At 40.1% G+C, this 23,558-nt stretch overlaps 2 protein-coding genes across 3 annotated transcripts in view; both read left to right on the top strand.

Moving 5' to 3' along the window:
- LOC132992359 (matrix metalloproteinase-17-like) overlaps positions 1-13,395 on the top strand; it is a 78,193-nt gene extending 64,798 nt beyond the window's left edge. Inside the window, exons 9-10 of the mRNA XM_061061606.1 lie at positions 475-732; positions 11,723-13,395. Coding sequence (XP_060917589.1) covers positions 475-732; positions 11,723-12,048 — 584 coding nt within the window. The 3' untranslated portion in view covers positions 12,049-13,395. The remainder of the gene's footprint in view (positions 1-474; positions 733-11,722) is intronic.
- Positions 13,396-20,792: 7,397 nt separating this feature from the next.
- LOC132992499 (T-box-containing protein TBX6L-like) overlaps positions 20,793-23,558 on the top strand; it is a 7,469-nt gene continuing 4,703 nt past the window's right edge. The window contains exon 1 of one of the 2 annotated variants that reach the window (XM_061061824.1): positions 20,793-21,121. Coding sequence is in view for 1 of the 2 variants with exons in the window: in XM_061061823.1 (XP_060917806.1) it covers positions 23,486-23,501 (16 nt within the window). In the remaining variant the exon portion in view is untranslated. Of the gene's footprint in view, positions 21,122-23,021; positions 23,502-23,558 lie in introns of those variants that run through there. The other variant, XM_061061823.1, reaches the window with a different exon arrangement.

Genomic DNA, 23,558 nt, shown 5'->3' with positions numbered 1-23,558 from the left:
GATAGAAACGAAACACTGTTGTAATACACAAAGGTATACATGTTGCATTCTACAACAGCATATCTACACTGTGCTTGTTTTGATTGCAGATGACCTGCATTACTTTTTAAAGTTTTATTCATACAATATTTTAAGAGGCAAGACATCGCTGGGACTTTAAAGAAAATCTTCCCTCTATGTGAAAGGATAAAAGCGTTATACATTTTATTTAAACGGTATAAAAACAGGGATATTAAATCAAGGGCATGTATTTCATTTGATTTAAAATGTAAAGCAGCTTTCCTGACAGATAATGTTCCTTTTTGGCTTCATTACAAAATATACTACGCAAGTCTTTTCATTATGTCTTTTTATTATGTTGCGTGTGCTTCATATATCTTTTCACATCTTAAGTGCATACTCTCTCTCTCTCTCTGCTGTGTGTAATGTATTCATCTATATATTGTAATATAGATTTTCTGTCCACCCCTTCAGGTCTGAAGTACTGGGTGTTTAAAGATAATATCGTAGAGGAGGGTTACCCTCGTCCAATCAGTGACTTCGGCCTCCCCTCGGACGGTGTGGACGCAGCTTTTGTTTGGCTCCACAACGACAAAACCTACTTCTTCAAGGACAACCAGTACTGGCGCTACGACGACCACCTGAGGCGTATGGATCTGGGATATCCTAAAGACAGCACGCTGTGGAAGGGGCTGCCGTCTCAGCTGGACGACGCCATGAGGTGGTCTGATGGTGAGTAATGCCACAGCATTTCTGTTTTCCATTCAAACACTCCAGGGCTTGAATCTTCTAGCTCCTCTCAGGGAATCTGTAGATTATGTCTGCCATGTTGGGGGATGTATTTCCCCTTGTGGGTCCTTGTCACCACTCAAAGAGAGGTGATTGTTGACTCCTCATTCAAACTGACACATAGAGTAAAAGCAGTCACTCTGCAGGGACATGGACTTTCTCAAACTCAACACAGAGATTCCTGATCTCATTCTTTGTCACTAACCATACGCTGAGATTGAAGGTGAAGGTTAATTAATGTAAACTTTGCTCTGAGGCTTAATGTGTCAGTGTGCTTCAAAAGGAGCACTTTTCAGAACATCAAACAGATGTTGAGACCCGCTTTGGAATGGAAGAAAGCAGGAATGTGGAGATGTGAAAACAGACGCAGGTTTAAAAACGTTTCTCTTTACATGTAGAGTGAAGTCACCTCACACCACATTGCTAACTCCCAAACGACCCAACTTTCTGTTTCTTTAAAATGATGCAATGTTTATGACCATTAGAGAGTCAAAGCCACAGGCGTGTTTGACATTGGGAGAAGGTCCCAGTTTGTCTCTTGCTTTGGTAAGGTTTGGCCCTTGGTTAGGGATGGATTTGTTACTTTACTTAAACATTACTTGTGTGAAACACATTTTGTACGTGTCACAACCAAAGTCCAACATAAAAATGTTGTCATTCGAAGGAGATATATTTTATTAATCTCATGATGGGACATTCAACTTTACACTCTGTTGTTGAGCAAATAGGCTGAGACACACACACATGCACAAACAGGATCCTATGGACATGCACTTATGGAGAGATGTCAGAGTGAGGGGGCCACCCACTGCAGCGAGCACTACTGAGCTGCTGGGAGTTTGCTGCTTTGCTCAAGGGCACCTCAGCAGTGCTAAGGGGTAGCTGTGGCTCAGTTGGTAGAGTCTGTCATGTCTGTTGGGGGTTCGATCCCCAGCTCCTGCAGCAACAGAGTCCGACCTGTCCTTGGGCAAGACGCTTAACCCCAAATTGCTCGCAGAGACTGTCGTTTGTAGGATGGAGACTGAATACAGACACATAGACTCCTTCACAGACTTTCACATGTGTATGACCACTTACCTCCTCTGTAAACATTATGCCAGTAAATACGAGCATGTATGACGAGCACGCGAGCGAGAGCGAGCAACATGTTACTGGTGCAGTTTGCATAACAGCCTGCGGTATCACTACAAACGCAGTATTTTTGAAAGTTACATATAGCCCCTTTTAAATGATGCAAAAAAAGCAGAAGCCACCTTCTTCTTCTGTTTTCTTTAAAACAGCAGCTTCTCTAAAGTACTCCAGATAAATGTATACTGAATAATAAATGATACTTTTTCAATATTCCACGAAATAAATGATCAAAACTCGACTCCAAAGGTAATCTGTCACCCTGAGTAAAAAGTGTTGAAGGAAGCCAGTGACATTTTTTGACCTCTTCTGTCTTGATTAAAAATGGATTATATTCCTATTCTGATTGATTACATTCAATATAAGTGATAAATCACCGCTGCCTGTTTCTTCCCGTGATAAATGATTACATTTGTCAGAGAGAAATAGAGTTGTAACACTCCAGCAGAGCATCAGACCACTGGTTGCTCTGGAGTTTGCTGGAGCCTAAGGCAAGACCGTGCAATATCCTTCTCAGGGGAAATCCTCAAAGAGGAGTGAATTACACCAGAAAAATGAGAGAGTCACATAGAGCAATTATGAAAGTTTGCAAACATTCAACTTTTGAATGAAGTTTTATAATAACATATAAATTTTTTAAGCCAACTTCCTAGGAGCAGTAAACATGGGAACGCTTGACTCTCAGAATGGTTGCTGTGCTGCTCCTATTCTATATTCCAGTTTAAAAATATTCAGATTGACTTTTGTGGTTTTTACTGAAATAAACACTAAATATAGGTTGCCATGGATTTGGACAGATTCTAATTTCATTTCCTCCCACAGTCAAATTCATAATCAGTTTGGTGATTTCTTTCATTTTCATCTCGTACCATCACTGGGTCAAAGTTTCAATTTTTACAATACTTGATAACCGATGATAAAACTCAAAGTGCATGCTGCCCACTAAACTTTGACATTAGTCATTCTTAGGCCACGTGTCCACATAGCATCTTTTTATGAGCGCCAGGGTCTTTTTTTCAATCGCTTTCAATGAGCAGCAGGCGGCCGCATGGAGAAAAATCGCAGCGTACAGCGTCTTTTTTCCGGGCACTCTGCCCTTTTTCATGCGGTTGCTCAGAGCGCTCAAGTTGAAAACTTTTCAGAAAGGCAATGTTTACGACACCGGTGCTTTTTTCCAAATGTATGGTATCTCCCGTAGTTTTGCCACCTACCGATCGTCAGCACATCTTCTTTGATCTGTGCCCGTTGGGTTAAAAACGATCTCAAATTAAAAAAACATGCAGTAAAAAGTAACGTAGAGAGGTCCTTGTCAATAGGCTGTTGTCATAGAAACAGGAAGGACGTACAGCACTTTTATTCTCAGCACTCCTGAGCGTACAGCCAGTGCTTTTCTGCCCGGAAATCATACTATGCATTTTTAAAATGTGATTATAGACTTATACATGTTTAGGTAAGTCTATTAGACAGACTGACAGATGGATGAATGGATTAATTGATTGATTGATTGATTGATTGATTGATTGATTGATTGATCGATTTATTGATTAAAGGGCTAAACATTATGCTCACGTCAGTGTGGTTAGTATGTTAGCATGTAGGTTTTATGCTAAAGGTAGCACACCCTTCCTTTCATACGTTGTGTCATAGTGTTACATTATTATGGATCTGAGTTGGATTTCATGGTTTTGCACCGTGTTCTTCATTAGAATAAATCAGTGCTTTTGTCCATCAGTGAAGGTTTAAATCATTTGAAGGCTGTATTGTTTATCATGGGTCTGTTTATTGAGACACTTGAGGCGTTCAGCATAAATCATAAAAAGTAACAGGCTGTTTATCTTAATACAGTTAAAAAGGGTATAAATTATTTTCTTCTTAGTTCAGTTTAAGTTCTATCTGTCATAGAAAATGACATTACTCTGGAGAAAGAGTATTAAATTAAAGATTTGTTTTCTTTCATCCAGTGGGTTCTGTCATGATATTTATTTTCATTTTGTGTGAGTTTATTTCATTTTGGCAGTCTCCCTGGTTGTATGCCTGCATAATATTTTGTTGGCATAACTGCAGTATGCAGATTAGAGGCACATTTGCATTTGATTGTTTTTTTTTTTTAATGTGTCAAAATATTTTTTTAACCTTTTTATCTGTTATTTTGATGCAGCACACATGGTTCTTTTTTGCCAACACTGTTCTCCACACACACACACACACACACACACACACAGACACACACACACAGGCAAACACATTCAGACCTTGGAACTGGCCCAGTGTAATCACAGCGAGCAGCTCCACTGTAGCAGCTGAGCGTCAAGGTCGCAACCACTGTTTCCATTAACGAAGCACAGCTACAGTCATCTGAACGCATGTGCACGTTAATGAATGGTGTTAAACTGTCTAACGCCATTTATTTGAAAGACTTTGAGTAAAAGATTGTTTTTTCTGTTAGGCTGTTGTGTGTGTGTGTGTGTTGCGTGTAATGACGCCAGGGAATTTTCACTCTTTCAGTGCCATCCAGAAAGTCCCTAAACCCCCCTGCAGAATGTAAGGAAGCTCGGTCCTGTCAGGTGTTTAGTGCTCTGTGTTCTGTCTTCATCTTGCTCCTAACTCATTTTGATATGTGCACAAAAATCTGTGCTTATGTGTGAGAGTGAGGCTCACTGCACAGTCCCAACTCTGCTTCACCCCTAGCCATTATCACCACAGAGCCTGGAGGGGTACATTTGGAACCCAGCACACACAAACACACACACGGACACACACAGACCATGAGGCCTGGGAACTGAAGCCACATCAAAGCCTGTTCTCTGTTTGTTTCACCGACACAGGGGGGGAAAGAGAGAAAATAGGAGATGGAAACATACAGGGTGGTGAGAAGTAGTGATATGACAGAAAGGAGATATGGTGACTCCTTGTTTTGACCACGGAACAAAAAGACACAGACCGAGAGAAAAAAAAGAAGGGAGACAAGAGGCGATGTGGGGACACTTGACGATGAGGAGAAATCATAAAGATGACTGAACACAAGAAAAGATATTAGAAATACAGATGGCTCGACTCAGAGGACAGATAGAGAAATCACAGAGAAAGAAAAGGCTGTAAAACCTGTGGAGAATGGTTCCTGTAAAGGGAGAAAGGGGGACTTAAAGGATAGTAATGTGGCTGTAATGATTATACTAATCATTGCTGCTGATGTCAGTAAGCCTCCCAGGAATGGTTTAGCCTTTTAGTCATAGCCAGTAAAAGAAAGTGAAATGAAATTTGTCAGGCGTGAATATTTTCTTTAACCATGAGGAAGTTGAGTTCAGAAGGAAGAAAGAAGAGTTACAACACTATGTTACTACTGTTCTTTCGTTGTAGTGATTCTGGGATTTAGGGTTTAAAATCATGAGTATTTTAACAGCCCTCTGTCTAGTCAAAAAAAAAACTGAACTAAATCTTCTTCTTTTTTTAAATAGAAGTACTTCAAGGACTTCAATGAACGCACCAAAAACATCATTGTACCTGTCCTACTTCAAAGAATGACCTGTGTGCTCTGTCTTTCATTGTTTGAAGAATCAGGCAAAAAAAACAAAGCATCACCTTTTGGCCCAAACCAATCATTCATTCTGAAAACAACAGAACATTATCAACCAATCAAACGAAAAACAACTATCTATCTTATTAGATCCTTTTGACAGAGACAAAATCAGAAAAACCAACAAGGACATGAAGGATGCATCCCTCATGTCTTCAGGGGCCCAGTAGAGGGCGCTCATGTTACACATAATACACAGGTCCCAGTGGGAAACGTACTATATTTGCAGTGTTAACAAGATAAAGGAAAGTAAAAAGGTCCATGAACTAAAAGTCATATCCTAAGACTATAAACTAATCCAGAAGTTTTGCAATTGACAGTTTGGCTTTATCCTGCCAAAGCTTAGACACAACATCGCAAAGGGTTACTAAATCCATCATTACTATGGATTATATTTTGAGGCAATCCCACGTAACCTATCTGGCTTCAAGTATTATAGTTTGTATTAACCTGAGGCTGAGAGGAGTCCACAGTTACCCTTTGTTCTCTTGTTGGATTCTCATAGCTTTAACGACAACGGCTTGCTATTTCAGGAAATGAGGGATTTTTCATAGTTTTGTGACCTGATTGTATGACATCTTTCATCTTCAGTATATTAACAGGCTCAGGGGCTGAGAGCCACAGTCTGTCATTGATTTGTTGATGTGAATGTTGCATGATAACACAAGCTGTATCATGTCGTTTTTCTGTTTCAATTCTGAATTACATAAAGAATCCTGAAACCAGATATTTCCATGAATTGAATCTATTTACCTTATCAAGAGTTTTGTTTTGGCTCTAGAAATGATTACATCATGAATACAGTCTTCTGAGACAACAAACTACTGTGAGATTGACATTTAAAAAATTCAAAATAGAAATCGTCAATTAAAAGCCAAACTGGAAGAGCCTCTTTTTTAAATACCATCATCATAACTTCACTTGTTCAGCCTGGACACGGATTCCTCTGTAGTTAAATAATCTGAAGGCGAGCTGTATTTTTAAGCTGACTCAGGCGTTAGTCAAGAGTGGGTGACATTTGATATTTAATCACCACTTCTTGACAGCTTGAAGACTCTCAGTCTCCGTGGAAATGAAAGAAGAATATGAAGAACCCAGAGTGGCATTCTGCCCTATGGGCCTGGACTTCTAATAATAGTGATAGATGGATAAGGATGGGGACTTTGTGAGTGTGTGTTCTTTTGGATTTGTATCTCTGTGAGGATCAAGGTCAGCTCTCGACTCAGGGAATGAGGACATATTCAGAAAGCGAGGAAATTAAGGTCAGTCCTCACAGCAGAGGGCTTAGCTGAGTTATTTTGGGACTGGTGTTTTATAGTTAAGGAACCGAAATAAAAATGAACTATTTTACTACCAGCCTACAGACATTAAGAGGTACGTGATGGGGCTCTGTGGACTAAAGAGAATACCTTGTTTTTTAATTCCAACAAGTTGCAGCCCTGCTTTGTGTTCTCATGATCAGGCTCAGGAAATAAACTCTTCTAGGCGTTGTGAGCCCTTAACGCATTCTTCAAGTCATCTACATTACCTTTCACATTATGGTATTTGAATTGTTTGTTGTATACATTAAGGACATCAGAAAAAGCAACCAACATCCTCTTTGTTGGGCTTCTTGTAAGAGTTTAGCTCCTCAGTTTGGCCTTGAAAATAAAAGAAAGGCTTTGTTTACACTTGGAGTTTCAAATGTGTCCCAAAAGTCGATCACAAGTAGACTTACTTAAGAATAAGTAAACTCAACCGGGACCCATTGAGGATACATCAAGATTTCATCACTGAGACCACATATGAATCTGTACTGGGACACATACAGGATGTAGTTTATACATCATAGTTGAATGTGCACAAAAATACAGAATGTATGCATCTTGTAAAGATCCAGTAAGTTACCATGCATTGTGGGCAAGTGGGCGAGAGGGCGCCTGAACACGAGCTATATAAACAAATGTACTGCTAGTAATCAACAGCCCACCTGACAGAAAATGCTGCTATAGTGTAGCATCAACCTACAGTCTGAAAAAACCTGACAAGTGATTCATTCTGATTTTTTTTTTTTTTTTTTTTTTTTGAGAATCAAAAGAGATCATTGGTGGTATCTCTGTGTGGTTTCGTCTGATTGTGATTATTTCCCCTGTTATGATACATGTTGCTTTCCTTCATTTCAATCTCTCATCTAGCACTTTGAATTGTGGGAAACGGTACGCAAGGAAGACTGGTCTGATGCATGCTGTACATTTTTTACCTTATCAATACGACATCAGGGTAATCTTGGCATACGTCGGGTCTTGCATTTTGGCCAAATCAGTACGTACTACTAGTATAGTAGGTGGTTTGGAAACCAGCGTGTCTCCACATGCTTGAAACGACAGCAAAAGCAAGAGATTAGATCACAGGCACTTTATCAAATAATATAATGTAGAGGTGCAGTGAGGATACACACATTGCATAAGATGGATCCTTCCTAGAATCACGCAGATCTATCTGCCTGTTTGTTAGTTTACCAGAGACTTCAGTCTGCCTCCATGTGGACTTCATACAGTGTGGACTAATATCAGGCTTCATAAGTTTCTGTATCACGTTGTCACTGCGGCCCATAATCACCTGCTCTCTCCCTCTCACTTGTCCACATGGGTTTTGTCTCTCGTACTCTGCTGCTATCGATCTTATTCTATTGTTTATAAAGAAGACTATGGAGGCTAAGTGTTTGTGTATGTACTGTATAGAGCAGGGAAATGAGATCCCATCACAAGTGGTCACTGAGGACCCATGTGGTGTCACACTTCAGTGCGTGGTGTAGAGCTGTCCACTTCAGATAAGATCCCCCACGACAGTTGTGCCCTGTGTTAAGAGTCTCAAAGGGTTAATGCAGCTCATATTGAGATAAGAGATCGTGGTCATGTGTTTTGAATTTATTATCAAGGCCAAAGATAAAGACATGTAGAGCAAAAAGCTATATATCTTTAAGCCTAAAGAGCCAGACTGGCAATACATTTCAACACAATCATTATTACAAAACCACTTTATTTAGAAAGTGGTTCTTTCACATATCCCTCGTACTTTCTTTGGTCGATATTTAACGTAGGGTTCAAAACCTTGACTACAGGAAAATACAGATTGAATACTTACATTCTTCCCCGTCTCTCTTGAATATTTTCTCTCTACTCGTTTATTTCCTCTCCATATAATACATCAAAACGCCACCATCACCACTATGAACCACAAACGGTTCAGTAATGTTCTTTAAAAAATACAAATATTGACTCCAGAGTTAATGGTGAGCTCCGAGGTCGTTAACAACCCAAGAACAATTTCACTTCCTTGGAGCTCCTCCGCATGTTTGTCATTAAATCAATATAATCAATTATCATTACAGTTTCTATGTGAGAGAACGAACGAGCCACATTAGTATCACGTGGTTACCTTTTTTTTTCCTCATGCTTTTCATTCACAATCAAATGAAGTAGCATAGTGTATGGTCAGTTACAGAGAAAACGGAAAAGAAAGAAGAAAAGATGGTCAAGTATGATGGTTAATCATAAACTGGAAAGAGAGAGAGAGAAAAGGCTGATATACAGTCAAGGCATCAGCCAATATCTGCACAATTCATACATAGTGATGATCAAGTTTATATGTATACATAAAGTTTATTTTCTATTAGAATAAATCTGTAATCTAAGAGCATTCAGAGACACTCGACTGTAGAGAACACAGACACCTCATGAAGCTACTATTAGTGTTTTCACACTAGCAAAAAACTCCTGAAAAACTCCTGATTTTTCCAAGTGGGCTGTATGTGTGAACGCAAACAGCAGAATTGTTTTCTCAGACTTCACCCCGAATTTCTCCTGCCAGCCCCCTAGTATTTTTACAGCAGCAAGTCTGAGTGAGCTGATGTGAGAATGCAGCAGGATATTCTCCGGAGAATTCAGCTCGAGCCAATGGGAGGGGGGGAGTGACGTATATACTGTGACTGGAGTCAGTGCATAGAGTGTACGACCACTACGATCTCTGTGCACATAATGTGAGGAGCATATGTGAACAGCCAGGTCAGGAGAATATCCAGAGCAGTCCTGCAATTATCTAGATTTTTCAGGAGTGAATATATATGTGAGAAAACAGCTTAAGAGAGAGGGAGAGGGATGGGAAAGTGAGGAAATAAAGATTACTGTAAGTGTTTATTCTCTGTTTTTTAGGACAAGTAATATTATATATTTTGTAATTAATCTGGTCAGGATTCATAAGAGGGGGAGTAAATGAAGTTTGACTTTTGTTCTAAAATTAGTCATATGTCAAAGATTCTCATTTATATTATTAGTAATCTTCCAGTTTGAGGCAATGATTCTTTTTTACCCAACCTTCACAATCTTTTTCCTCAAACATGGCCAGCTCTTTTCATCCATACAGTTAAACAAACATAACTTGGGGCCTAGCGTGATGTTAGTTACTCGTTCTTGTTCAGAGGTCAGGTTGTCAAGAAGCTGAAGAGGAGTTGTTGAACTACATTCAAACCTCTGCTCAAGTAAATCACAGCGTGGCGATTTTTCACATCCAGTTCTTCGATTCATTAAAAAAACATTTATTCTCCATTTGAAAAAATGCAGCCCTCCGACATGTTGTGTTCAAATCAGTTATTTTTGATGCGCAAAAATGAATAGAGTTTAAGGAATCTTTCCCTAACCCCTGTGATATGCTTAAATCATTCTAATTGAACATGTTCTCCGTAATGGAACATGTTGCATTTAAAGGCTTTGTACCTTCTAAGTGCTATTTTCCTCACAAGCACACACGGCGTTTAGTTTCCTGCTTTTTTATCGCCGCTGCCCAGTGTGGTATTTCAATGACTCTAATTAACTAAGGTGCCCTGCAGTGAAAGGACAGGCGCAGTAATGGGAGTGTCAGTAGCAATCAACTGACACGCTGCAATTAGGGTGTCAGGAAAGTCTAGGAGGCGTTACACATAAACATACAAACACACCCTTAAAAGAGTTCAACCCCCCTCTTGTGGATTACCTCAACCACATATATGTGATTGTTCTTCCGGAGATAGTTTAAGCTGACAAAAGCAAACCGAATCTGCTCTGATCCTTCTTATACCAAACAAGTTACTCTAAGCATCTAAACAGACGTGCATTCAATTCCTTTAAATTTAAGGATTTGTTTTGTGCATGCTTCACCTGCGGCATGCAGGTGCTCAATCTCAGGCTGTCACTGCTACAGTTGTTGGCTACAACTCAGCTATTCTGCACAACATCCAAGTATATACTGGATGTGCATGCCATCTTTATTTTGGATCAGATCATCCATCAGAGCCTCTGTTTGAATCATTGCCATGCCACAGTAACTAACAGCCACCGAAAAATAAAAGCTTGTTGTGACTATGAATGGTGGCTGACAGGACTGATGTGTGCCAGCTCTGCTATTATTTTCATATTGAGAGAATTGAGGCTTCCATTTGAGCAGCAGGTTAAAAAAAAAAAAAACTACTGCTGCACAGGTTGTTTGTTATTCTCTCGTGTCAATAAGGTGCAGGGGTGGTTTTCATGCCAGTGCAAATTTGTGTGTTTTACATTTTTTTTGTCTTTGGCTTGAAAATGTAACTGGAAACAAAGTCAAATATTTGTACTTCTTTACTACAGAGCTGGAGATGTTTATATCATATTCAAATAATAATGTTTTTTTTTTTTATTGTTCAAAAAACAAAAATTGGCATGCTTGTGCGTATGCTGATCATATCTCTACTCCAAAACTCATTGGTAGGGACGTAACAGTCTGCTGACATACCAAGTGCATACTCTTCATGCCAGTTGCATGATATAAACGTCCCCCTCCCTCCCCTGCCTTTCCCGCACACTCGCTGTGAATTTTCCTGAATATTTCCTTCTGAGTTTTCAGATCTGTTCACCCCGAGTGCACACAGAAAGTCAGGGGGGCTGGCAAGAAAAAAGTCCAGCTGAAGATGGATTGGAAAATTTGGGCTGTTTGCGTTCATGCACATTTTCTGGAGTGAGAGCACCGTTAAAGTGTTTTCTGTCAAAAGGTTGTTATTTACTTCATTAAACACTGATGGTGCTGCGCTGCATTGTACTTTTTTTTGATCGGCTTTTTTCTCCCACCAATAATATTCTGCACCTCTCAGAGGGGTTTCTTTGGTGGAAAAAAAATACCCTGCTGTTTTGTTTTCTGCTCTGGTTTACACACACACACTAATACCGACCCTCTTCTCTCTCCCTGTAGGCTCGTCCTACTTCTTCAAGGGGAAGGAGTACTGGCGAGTGCCAGGCAGCGACATGGAGGTGGAGGCAGGATTCCCCCGCCTCATCGCCAAAGACTGGCTCCTGTGCACGGAGATGCAGTCGGACTCTCCGGACGCAGAGCCCAAAAGTACGGAGACAAGAGGCAACGCGCACCAACACCCGGACCACGCAGAGAACGGGTACGAGGTGTGCTCCTGCACCTCGGACACTGCCTCGCCTTTAGGTGCCCGCCCCTCCCCCTCTCCCCTGTGGCTGCTGCCACCTCTCTGGACGCTCTCGCTGGCCCTCAGCTCTGAACTGCTATGATGCCAAAGCAGGGGACAAAGTTCCTGAGCCGATTGGTGGAGGGCTAAAGGACTCTCAATGGGAGCCAAACTGGAACACTTTTACACTTTGGTATCTTTTTGTGCTCATTTTGCTGTTATTTATTTTACATGTCATTTGGTTGGCACTGCCAACTAGAGTATCATCCTTATAAGCATCTTTACACTCACACTGCTTTACAGAGTTCTTATTGAACGCTCACACTGCCTCCTCTCTACAGGGAAATACTGTAAGAAATTGAATAGATTCAAAGAGCACCAACAGTTATTTGTCTTGTGACAGGTTTACAGAAACAGTGACTCAAATCCAGAGGAGTTAAACAGATGTAAGCAGGTAGAACGAGGAACAGCGTCTTGAAACACACAGTAACCCATTTTACATCACATCAGAGGATACGTTCACCAAATGTTTTAAAGATAACCAGAAAACATCTTCTCACTCCTCACCTGATATCCAGCCCTCACGCCAGTAAAGAAACAATATTTCTACTTTTTCTACACATGTCCAATTTGAAATCCAATTTTTAAAATCTCAACATAAGTGTTTTTTTTTTGCAAAAGCAATTTCAGTGTTTCTCTTGATTATCTGCAGAATTCAGAGGGATTCTTTTCCTGTGTTTTAAAGTAGATCTGATGAAAACGGTTTACAACAAAGTGTGTAGATGATCCAGAATAACATGGACAGTGATTCTGAAAAGACTTTAAATTTGGAAGTTTTAAAGCACTTTTTTTCCACACGCACTGCACACACACACATCCATCCATGCTCGTGGACTTGACAGTTAGCTTGTAATATGTGTGAATGTTTTGGCTCCTGCTCTTTGCAGGAGGAGTCTAAACTTCAGTGAGAGCTGTGAGGGCGGACGTGGAGCTGGATTGTCAGTTTTCTTGCATAAATCCCTCAGTTTGACTCTGACATGAGAACCTGCAGCTTCTGTTGTTGTTGTTGTTTGTATTTCCACTCGTTTCACATTCACTCTGGGTTTTTGAAGCATTCCTTGCTTTTTGTTTTGTTGTAACTTTTGGATCCACTTCCGATAAGGTTATATTCCTGTTTTTTTCCTACACTGCAGGTCATAGAGTTTTAAGAGCCTTTTTTGCTGCTGGACATTTCTTTAATCGTCCCTAGCTTCTATTGAAGACAAGAGTCTTAACATGGCTCTTGATTTATTCTTGCTGTAAAGATATATTTACTTATAGACTGATATATTTGAGTTGAAAAGTTCTGCAGTTATTGCAGTACCAAGTGGACTGTGTATATTTTAAGCCGTGTTTTCTAATGTAAAATATTTTTGTAAAAAAAAAAAAAAAATTAAAGAAATCTGAATGACTTGGTTTTAATGCTGTGGGACACGTTTGGTGGCTGAGTGTCTTTAGTTATTGAGTGATACTGAAGAGGAGGCCAGCCTTGAAGACAGATGAAGGTAAGTGACAGCTTGCAGACACCCACTGGGAGCTGCTCTGCTTCTCTCTGATGTTCCCTCTTTAGCATTTTTGTCCTCTTGTAGTGGTCAAAACATGCAAACCTCATCGTGTCAGTCAAAGCACACACTCGCTCTGAGAAGCTTTATCAACACATTTTGCTGGCAGAGGATTAAACAGTCAACCTAACTTAAGGAGAGAGAATCAAAATAATCATTCTACCTGATCCACATCCATTCATCTGATCGGATTCTGTTGTATCGCGGATCAAAGTGAACAGGATGCAAAGCTTGTTTAGACTCTCACACACACACACACACACACAGGTAAACACACTGACACACACAGATGCAGCTTTGCATCTAAATACCCCTCTAGGAATTAACACAATGAAGTGTGTCATCATGCTTTCTGTGTAAGTGATTCAAACGTTGATGAAAAACAGAAATGCATTTTAGATTTCTGAATAATTTAAACAATAATCTTCTAGAATCACATTTAGTGTTTGTTGATGCAGACTTTCAGCAGGTGTGTTTGAGAACCACACCAACAAACACACAATGAACACCACAAACTAGCCGATGCCTAATTCAAGTAACAAAAACACTTATCTCCTCTTCTATGCAGGTGTTTTTTTGTTTGTGCGGATGTTTCATGAGTTGATCTTACCCACAGGCTGCAGATGAATCCTTGCCAAATAATGCACCCCCCCCCCCCCCCGAGCTTCATGTTGTTTTGAGGTAAAAGGAAGTTTAAAAGTTTAAAAAGTCACTCATTCGCTGTTTCTGCCAAGAGCAGCACTTTTTGCTTCCCTCCTCTTGACACACTCCGGTGGTATTAATTAACTGGCGTGGCTCCACAGCAGCCAAGAGAGCACCTGCACCCACGGGCGAAGGCAGCAGAGATGGGTCACTTTCAAAAAAGAGACGCCAGTGACGGATCAATTGGATACATTTGATTTAATAACATTTGATATAGAAAGTTGTCATTTTTTAGCCACTTTTTTTCCCCTGAGTATGCTGAAACAGAGCTTCCTTCATGGCGCTCTCACTGCTTGAGTGTCAGGATGGGCCAGGCAGAACCAATCAATCAATCCGTTACTAACATATTCAGGGGTGGAGGAGCCGCTTGCACAGAGGAGGACTTGCAGAAGGATGATTTACAGGAAGCAAGCATGCACTGAGAGGAGAAACAAACAAAGAGTGATAGACTACTATTTATATATATATAAATACACACAGAACAAAGGGGGCAAACTAATAACAGGCAGGCTGAGAACAAAAAACACCAAGAAACCGAAAAGGACAAACGGATGAAGAGATGGAAACAAAATGAAATGTCATCCCAGCAGAGACGGCAGCTAAGAGATGAAGAAGTAATTTAGCAGTAAGTATATAATCCAGAGAGGAGGTAGGAGACTGTTTACTCAGTGTCTGTTCATACAGTCTGTGTACAGCAGAGCAGGCCTCAATTTGGTCGTTTTCTTAACATCATTTCAACCTGCTATTGAAGCACTCTAGAAAAGACTGTGTTTGCAGCAGATCTGGAAAAAGGAACTCTGTTAGAGACCAAGCAGTAAGGCAGATGGGCTGATAAACTCCAAACCACAGCAAAGGCTCCAAATGTGCTAATTTTGTAATGACAGTAGAAAAGCTCTCTAAGAGGCTCCACCTGACAGCACTTACTACCAAGCAACTATTATTTATAACATAAAGGTGATGAACGCTGGTTAATGTTTACCTCGGGCCCTATAGAGGATTAGGGCCACGTAAAAAAAAAAATTCTATATATTTCGAGATTAAAGTCGTAAATTTACGAGAATAATATCGTTAATTAACGAGTTGTGAGACCAGCCTGCGGGAAAATGATGAAAGTAAGTCTTTAAAGAATAAAAGAAATAAGAAATAAAAGAAGTCGTTATTTTAGTCTCTATCAGAAGAGCGGCAGCAGCCTGTTCTTAAATGACAAACATGGAGCATCTTGTAATACTTAAAGGTTTCACTAATAAGGAAATGTGTAGTTGGTAAAAAACAGTTAGTTCAAGAGAAGTTTTCACTTCAACTTGCAAGACCTTGTTTCTCTGTAAAATGATGAACAGGACACAAACTGTCCCTGCACATGAGACACTTTAACAAGGCAGACGAGTGCAGATAACAGACACAAATAGTTGTGTTGGGGCTTTAGTTTTGCAAATATGGAACTACACATGCTTTTGGTATATCATTTTTAGATTGTCATCATTTTCTACTTTCATCATTTTCGCGCAGGCTGGTCTCGAACTCTTTAATTTACGAGATTATTCTCGTAAATTTACGAGTTTAATGTCGAAATTTAAAAAACATATTTTTTTTTAACATGGCCCTAATCCTCCGTCGTAGAATTGTCACTGCTTATGTGTTGAAAAGTAAGTTGAGAACATAAAAATTGGACCTAACAGAAAGGGGAACATATAGACCTTGGCAAACCTTGGCCACACCTTTTGCGCAAAAAGGAAGTGTCGTGTCCCGCTGCCCTAACCCTAACCCTAAAGAAATGATCATTAGTCTAACCAATACATAGTGTTTAATCTGACAGTGTAAAATATGAACACTACATTTTAGCATTGTGAGATTAAATGCAAAACTAACAATTAATCAAGTAAAGTGTGTTAATTTATGTTTGTCTTAATAAAATAAAGATGATAGTGGGAAAACCATGATGTGACAGGGTGGGTGATGGAAACACTTGTGCAGCTGCGGCCATCACAGAATTAGAGCCACTTCCAGGTTACAGATGATCAGACAAACCGCTTTATTTGGAAGTTAGATCCTAAATGAGCTCATCATCAAAAAGTTGAACTAATCTCAATGCATAGAAAAAAAACAACAACAGAAAAATAACTTTGGCCAGTCGAAGAAGTCAAAACTGAAGCTGAAAGTCGGGCTGTAATCTGTGATGGAGGATTGTTTACAACAACACAATTTGAGTAATTCTTCTATATTTCACTTTAACTGATACCTAAATGAATCATGGCTCCGTGTTTGAGTCTAACTTATTTTCATTCAGCAGTTTCAAAGTTTCAAACAAACATAACGACTGTTAATGACTCTTTAAATTATGATTATCATAGTAGAGTTGTAATAAACAGAATTTCTTTTTGTGACTTTAATGGAGAGACAGGACAGTGGATAGAGTCTGGAATAAAGGAGAGAGAGAGTGGGGAATGACGTGCGAGAAAGGAGCCACAGGTAATATTTGAACCTGGGCCGCCCGCTTGGAGGACCGATAGCCTCCATACATGGGGCGCGCGCACTAACCACTGTGCCACCACCCCCAGAATTTTACTCTTGACACACAAATTCTAAATAAATGCCCGAAGAAGACACCTGATGAAACCAAATGTTTCCTGTTGAGACAGATGCCAGTTGTTACACCTTAAGACAAGATAGTGCGACAAGAAGGGCATCTCAAAAGTCAATCAACTGTGCATGAGTTTGATTTGTGTGTGAGCGATAGAGAGGGAAAGGAGAGAGAGTGAGAGAGAAAGAGAGAGCTTTCCTCAGACAGGGGAGATTAGTGCTCTGCAGTGATATGAATTCTGAACCACACTCTCTATCAGACGCTCTCACACTCCCTTTGTACTGCTGCTAGCTTGGATAACCCCACATACACACATGCATATGATTATTTCAGTGTGTGTGTGTGTGTGTGTGTGTGTGTGTGTGTGTGTGTGTGTGTGTGTGTGTGTGTGTGTGTGTGTGTGTGTGTGTGTGTGTGTGTGTGTGTGTGTGTGTCCTATAAAGCAGGAGGTGTTGGTCAGAGGAGAGAGGAGCAGCTGTTGTTGTGGCTGTCCATTTTGCATTTCCTCTGTCCTTGCTCACACATCAAAGTGGGCCGAGCAGGACCCCTGAAGCTGGCACGAGTGCAGAATACACAACACAGACCTCTAAACACCTGACAAGAGACAACTCTGAGCCACGGGAGGCGGAGAAGATGCGGGAAGTATGATAAAAAGTAAAGCCTCTTATGATTTCACATACATAAAATCCAGGTAAAAATGCACACAAGAACAGTCAGTGACTAACACTAACACCCTCTGCAAGCATGACTCACTCAGATATCAGTGGATTCATGCATGTTGATTACAGATATGTAGATTTATTTAAATGTGTGAGACCCTGCTGGGAGGCCATGGATCTTCTACCTTAACCGGAAATGACACCTTAAGGCCTCTGCACCTATTATCATTGCCGGAGTTCCTGCACACCGCCCAGAGCCAATCAATCAGTCTGATGTTAAGGACCCTGAAGCTGCAGAACTCACCTCCAGAGCAACATTCAGAAAAACCACATGTCCTTAGGATGGTGAGGAGGAAGAGGTTTGGTGGTAACTGTGGCGTGAACAATCTGTCGCAGATGGTTTACGAGCTGCTTTCTTAACATGGAACTAGATTTTCAGGAAATATTTTAAAATAATACAAGAAAAAATATTCAAATTTTCATTTCTCACTGTAGGAATGTTCTGGAAATGAGTTGCGCCTCTTGGTGTGGGTTTCCACCCTCAGCCTAAACACACCAAGTGTGTATTTCAGACACAAAATCCCACAAGGCAACCGTCAGTGAGTGATACCAAAGTATTATTAAAACATTTATTAACTTGTGTTAAAAGTTTTAAGTAACTTAAACGTTTTCTGTTACAATTTTTTTTTTTTTACAAAAATCACTATACAATACAATCTGGTATTCTAGACATCTATTTTTGTTTTGTGCTGTGCTGCCCTCTGCTGGCGATGAGAAGTTATCATCTCAGCTTGATGGTGATGTTTGTGAAAGTGGTCAGTGCATCTATATCAAGAATAATCCGACCAATCAAATGTGTTTAAACTTGCAGCATAATTTTGTTAAAGTACTGTTTCAATTCCACTCAAATTCAAGACTTTATTGGCATTCAAACCTCAGGGATAACTTTGCTAAATCATCAAAGAAAAAGAAGCAAAGAATTTGATAATATACTGTAGAGAAGAAGGAAAAAACATTACATTGCAAAAACAATTACTCTTCCGATACTGAATACTTCTTAGGCCCCGCCACTGATTGATTAGGGTTAAATACTTAAACCAACAGATTACGTAAAAAACAGACCATTAAAATCGCCTTGGTTCAAGTGGGTCAAAACCATTTCCTGTTTGTGTTCACCTAAACCAATAGAAGCTGCTTAGGTAGCAGCAGTACTGCAGAGGTCTCCCCTCTGATCACTTCATGTAATATTCCTGCAGGCTTCTCTTCACACACTTTAGAATAAAGTCAGCTGGACCAGGGTCTCCATTTGACCCTCTGTCAGTTTTTATTAGTTCTCTGATCAATAAATTCAATAAGAGAACAAACACATCTCTGCATACAGACTCTATGTCCTCACTTCTCGCCTGTCTCTCTTCAAGCTATCCCATGTAAACTCACTGTTTTGGTTTTCCCCTGACAAGGAAATGGCTTTTCAATTTCCTTCTACCTTTTTATCTTTTAGCTTCCCCTGTTGGTCTCACAGGGTTTTCTCCTTATCTCTCTCGCTCTCTCTCGCTCTCTCAGGGGTTTCTTCCTCATCTTTCATCACCTTCTCTTGCCCTTCTCCTTGTCTTGGCTTGCTTCCTTCCTTCCTACTCCATTTTCTTTTGTTTAATATTTCATTAATTTTTGTCACACTTTTCACACTAAAAAGGGGGAAATCATTGCTTTCTTTGCATGAAAATTTTACCCTTCACCCCCTTTAAGATAATCCTTGATTAGACCCTTGCAGCAGCATAAAGATTTTTTTTAACTCAAAATAATTTATTTTTAAACATGACTTTGAAATGACTCTCAAGTAAAAAAAAAAAAAATACTCATACAATAAAAGAGGTAAAAACAGAATAAACGTAACTATATATTGTTATCCTTTACAATAACTGAGTTCTGTGTGGAAAATTGCATTACCTACCTCCTAATCTTATTTCCCCCGCTGCAATAACATTATGCATTGTTAAAGCTGCTTCAGAGGGAGCACTTTGTGTTATTGTATTAGGAGCAGAAAGCTCATTTCCCCAACTGCATGTGTCAGCGTGCTCAGCAGAGCAGGGAAATAAGGTCCTTAAAAAGAGCTGCTCTATTACACTGTAATCTGCCCCCTCATGTTTATTTTATTTATATATATCACATATCTCTGTGTTTGGAAACATTTATATTATGTGACTATACTTTTTGTTATGATTTAAATTTTATTTTAAGCCAACTTTGAAACTATGGCGTTCTTTTCATTATTTAATAATAATAATTAATAATGATTTATTCTTTATTAATCATGCGAGGGGAAATTCAGTTTTACACTGTGTTTAATGAACATGAACAAACAGGATCCTATGGATTAATGGAGAGGTTTCAGAGTGAGGGGGCTGACCACAGCAAGCAGTTTTTGGGGTTCGGTGCCTTGCTCAAAGGGCACCTCGGCAGCGCTCAGGAAGCGGACTGGCACCTCTCCAGCTACCAGGCCAATTTCCGGACTTGTTCCGTGCCGGTACTTCAACCGGCGACCCTCCGATTCCCAACCCAAGTCCCTACAGACTGAGCTACTGCCGCCCTTTGAACTCAGTATTCAATTTATAAATACTGTCTTGTCTTTATTATATTTACTTCCAAACTTAATGTATCAGAAAACTGCAAAGTACTTTTTTTATTATGCACACTGGTTAGGAGTAAATACCTGGGTATGATATGTACAGTAGTAGTGGAACTGACATTTTTCTTATCTGTTCAGAGGGGTTCCAGCAGGTGGCAGCATTTGCAAATTATTGTTATTTCTGAACAATTCAATATATCTACTATACCTATGCCAGGCTCTGACATATGCTATATATTATGTTTGAAACCTTTGAGAAATAGAAGCACAATAGAAAAAACTTCATTTGAAATTCGGTTTTAAAGTTTTCTGTTGATCAGCTGACCAGCTTTTGTTGTTTTTTAACTTTAGTTGACACTGCAGATCTACTGTGCACAACACACAAGTCTCTCTCTCTCTCTCCCTGGAAACCAGATATCTTGCATATGAGAATGTCTACTTGTTGTAGTCAGTGTAGAAATGATAAGTCATCCCACCAACTCAGTCACCCACTTCATCCAGGCTTGAACAGATCACAGAGCCGTTTCCTCAGAACCGGCACCATCGGGGTCGTGCACTGCATCCTCCAGTTGCAGCTTAGCCTCACTTGTCAAAAGCGGTTGCAACCACCATTTCCTGTGTTGAGATATTTTTACTGCAGCACAACTGATGCATCACAGACAAGACATGATTCAGCTGTATTACAGTGGGGAACGTGCACAGCTATTGCGTTCACCTTTGTAGGACAAGTGGTGATAAAAGTGTCCTGCTCGATCATCGAGCTAAAACCGCCATTAGCAGCAGCAGATGGTAGTTACACATTTTTTCTACGTGAACTTCTCTTTGCAGCATAGTTGTAGTGGTGACACACGCCGCAGGCAGGAACACACCGAATTCCATCTTCAAGCCTGAAGTTGATTTCAGCAGAGCAGAGATGTTTCAACACGCCTACAGTGTGTGAACAGACTGACTCACAGAGGCAGTGAGCTGCTTCTTCAAAGATGGCTACAGAGGTGGATCATTATGCTCAGGTAAATAATATGTACGTCCTGTACAGTACGTTCATATTGCTGTGTATTTAACTGGACAGAAGTATTATCTTCTAACACAACTGTCCAAGTAAACACTCTCACAAACACAGCACCTGTCCGAACTTTGGGTTTCAAATCTTCGCAACAAAAGTGTTTGAAGAGGACCTTCATTAAGTTTGCAAGAAGTCAGCAAACTAAATAAAAACTAATAACAGAATCAGAAGTGTATTATAGCCCAGTCATTTCTTAGAGAGTTCTGCTCATTGTGATTGCTGCAGGGTTTAAATAAAGTTATTTTAAGTTTCCTTGAAAGCAGTGCAGAACAAGGCAAAGACAAGCACAAGTTGGTTTGGAACTTTTCCCAGATCTAAGCTCCCTGTGGTCCTCATGGTTGATGCAGCATTAAAGTCAAACTAATCTTTATGTCCGATGTGCGATGAACACATTTGGATTGTTCAAACAGCAAACAAAAAGTGGAAAGACTCTTGTTTGAAAGTTTTGGTTTCGTTTCTACATTTGGACATCTTTCTTGTCTCAACTCTTTTTTTCCCATAACACCTCAGAGAGTCTGTACATGTCATGTAATACGAGCTTAGTGTTTTGGAGAGCTACAAAATGAACAATGATTGATTTTGCTTTAGAAAGTAAAAGAAGAGTAATATCTGTTTTGCAGATACGTTTGCTTGTCTTCATTATGTGCACATTTTTAACCCCTCATCCTTTTTCCCTTATCAATCAATCAATCATTAATTGTTTAGTGCCGATTCATAACAAGTGTTATCTTGAGACACTTTACAAAAGAGCAGGTAAAAGACCTTACTCATTGTTAAGAAAAATGGGATAGGGGGAGATCGGATAAGATGCAGGATGGATTTCTCCTTCCTCCTGTTGTCCACACTTCCTTGCCGCTGAGGTAGAGGTCGGAAACAGGCTGTGCGTGAATGAGGACGCCGATGGCCGTGGGGGCTACATCAGACTTTAAAGTTGCAAGCCTACCACTCTGACTTATAATAGCACATACCATATATGGTGCAATATGACTTTAAGTCTTTTTGTTTAAACTCATCAGATTCCATGTTTGTTATTCCTGCACCATTCAATAAAACAGAAATATTTAGGATGGGTTATAGCATCATGTTTATCACATCTCCCCTGTCTCAGTTGGTGTGTTTGGAAGCTTTTTGATCTCTGCTAGAATTTTACATTAAACTCCATGGGTTTGCTCAGCTTGTTGAAATGTAAGTAGGATTCAATTCATTGTGCTGTAAACTTTGAACATCGTCCCGACTGCAGCCCTTCCCTCCCTGTCGTATCTCTTTCATGTGAACGGGCTGCTAACTGCTGCTGGCTCCTTCAGAGGGCCCACTTACTGTCCTCTGAGGGTCCTGCAGGTAACATGAAGGGCCCGGAGAGAGGGGGAGGTCCCTTGGCCAAATGGCCTCGTAGGATTAGGAGCATTGTCAATGCTACACCCACACTACGATCACCTCTGTAATCTGCAGAGTTGTTCCCAATACACAAACTGGGCTGCCAGGAAGGGGCCTGTTTGTCTGCTCTTCCATCCCCCCCCCCCAGGGTCCCTTCAAATGTGGATCACTGTCCTTCAACTTGGAAAGAAGGAAGGAAAGTCAAAAAACTCTTGATACATTTCAGGCCTAGTACAAACATTCTGAATTACATGAGCGCTAAGATGATTTGTCACATTTAGGTTTGAAGTAGATGATAGGCTTTCTGGGTGTTTTCTAGATTCAAGGAAGCATGTATAGTGATTGTATTTGAGTTCCCTAAACTCTGTTCTCGTTTGACTCATGTAGAGCAGAAAGGGAAATAAAAAATGAATAAACACCACAATGTTTTTTTTTTTTCCCCCCAAGATTTAAATGAGAACTTTCACGTGTCTTAAACCAGTCCGGGGCTTTTTCTTGCGAGGTGCCAGTTTCTCTTTCTGTGATCAAAAATGCCAAATGTTCCACCGTGGGATGTAATTAGGTCTTCATATATGAGAAAATATTTTCACCTCAAAGCATCAGAATAAAAATGGTTTTTTTTTTAGTGTCACTGGACAAAAGGACACAAACATCTACACACTATAGAAATGGAACTAAACTTTAACATTTACAAGAACACCCACTCAAAAAGTTATATCCTTACCTGCCCCCCTCCCCATTTGTTCTGATCTGGCTCCACCCCCTTTTGGCTGTTAAGACCCCACCCTTTCTTCAATGACCAATCAAGTTCAAGTCTCAGGGGGTTACTGGATAGAGATCCCTGATATATTTGACTTCAGTGTTAGTACACCTGAAAGCAGCACTTTATCTCAGACTCTCTGTGTTGGTCTTAACATAACCAGGAGGACACAGAAACATGCAACACACATCAGGTAAGTTTGACCTTAAACACTGAACCATGACACATTAGCATGTGAGGGCAGTGTGAC

The sequence above is a fragment of the Labrus mixtus genome, chromosome 17 (genome assembly GCF_963584025.1).
Source record: "Labrus mixtus chromosome 17, fLabMix1.1, whole genome shotgun sequence".
NCBI classification, from domain to species: Eukaryota; Metazoa; Chordata; class Actinopteri; order Labriformes; family Labridae; genus Labrus; species Labrus mixtus.
Note: the sequence above shows the minus strand (reverse complement) of the source record. Positions and strands in the feature narration are given on the sequence as shown.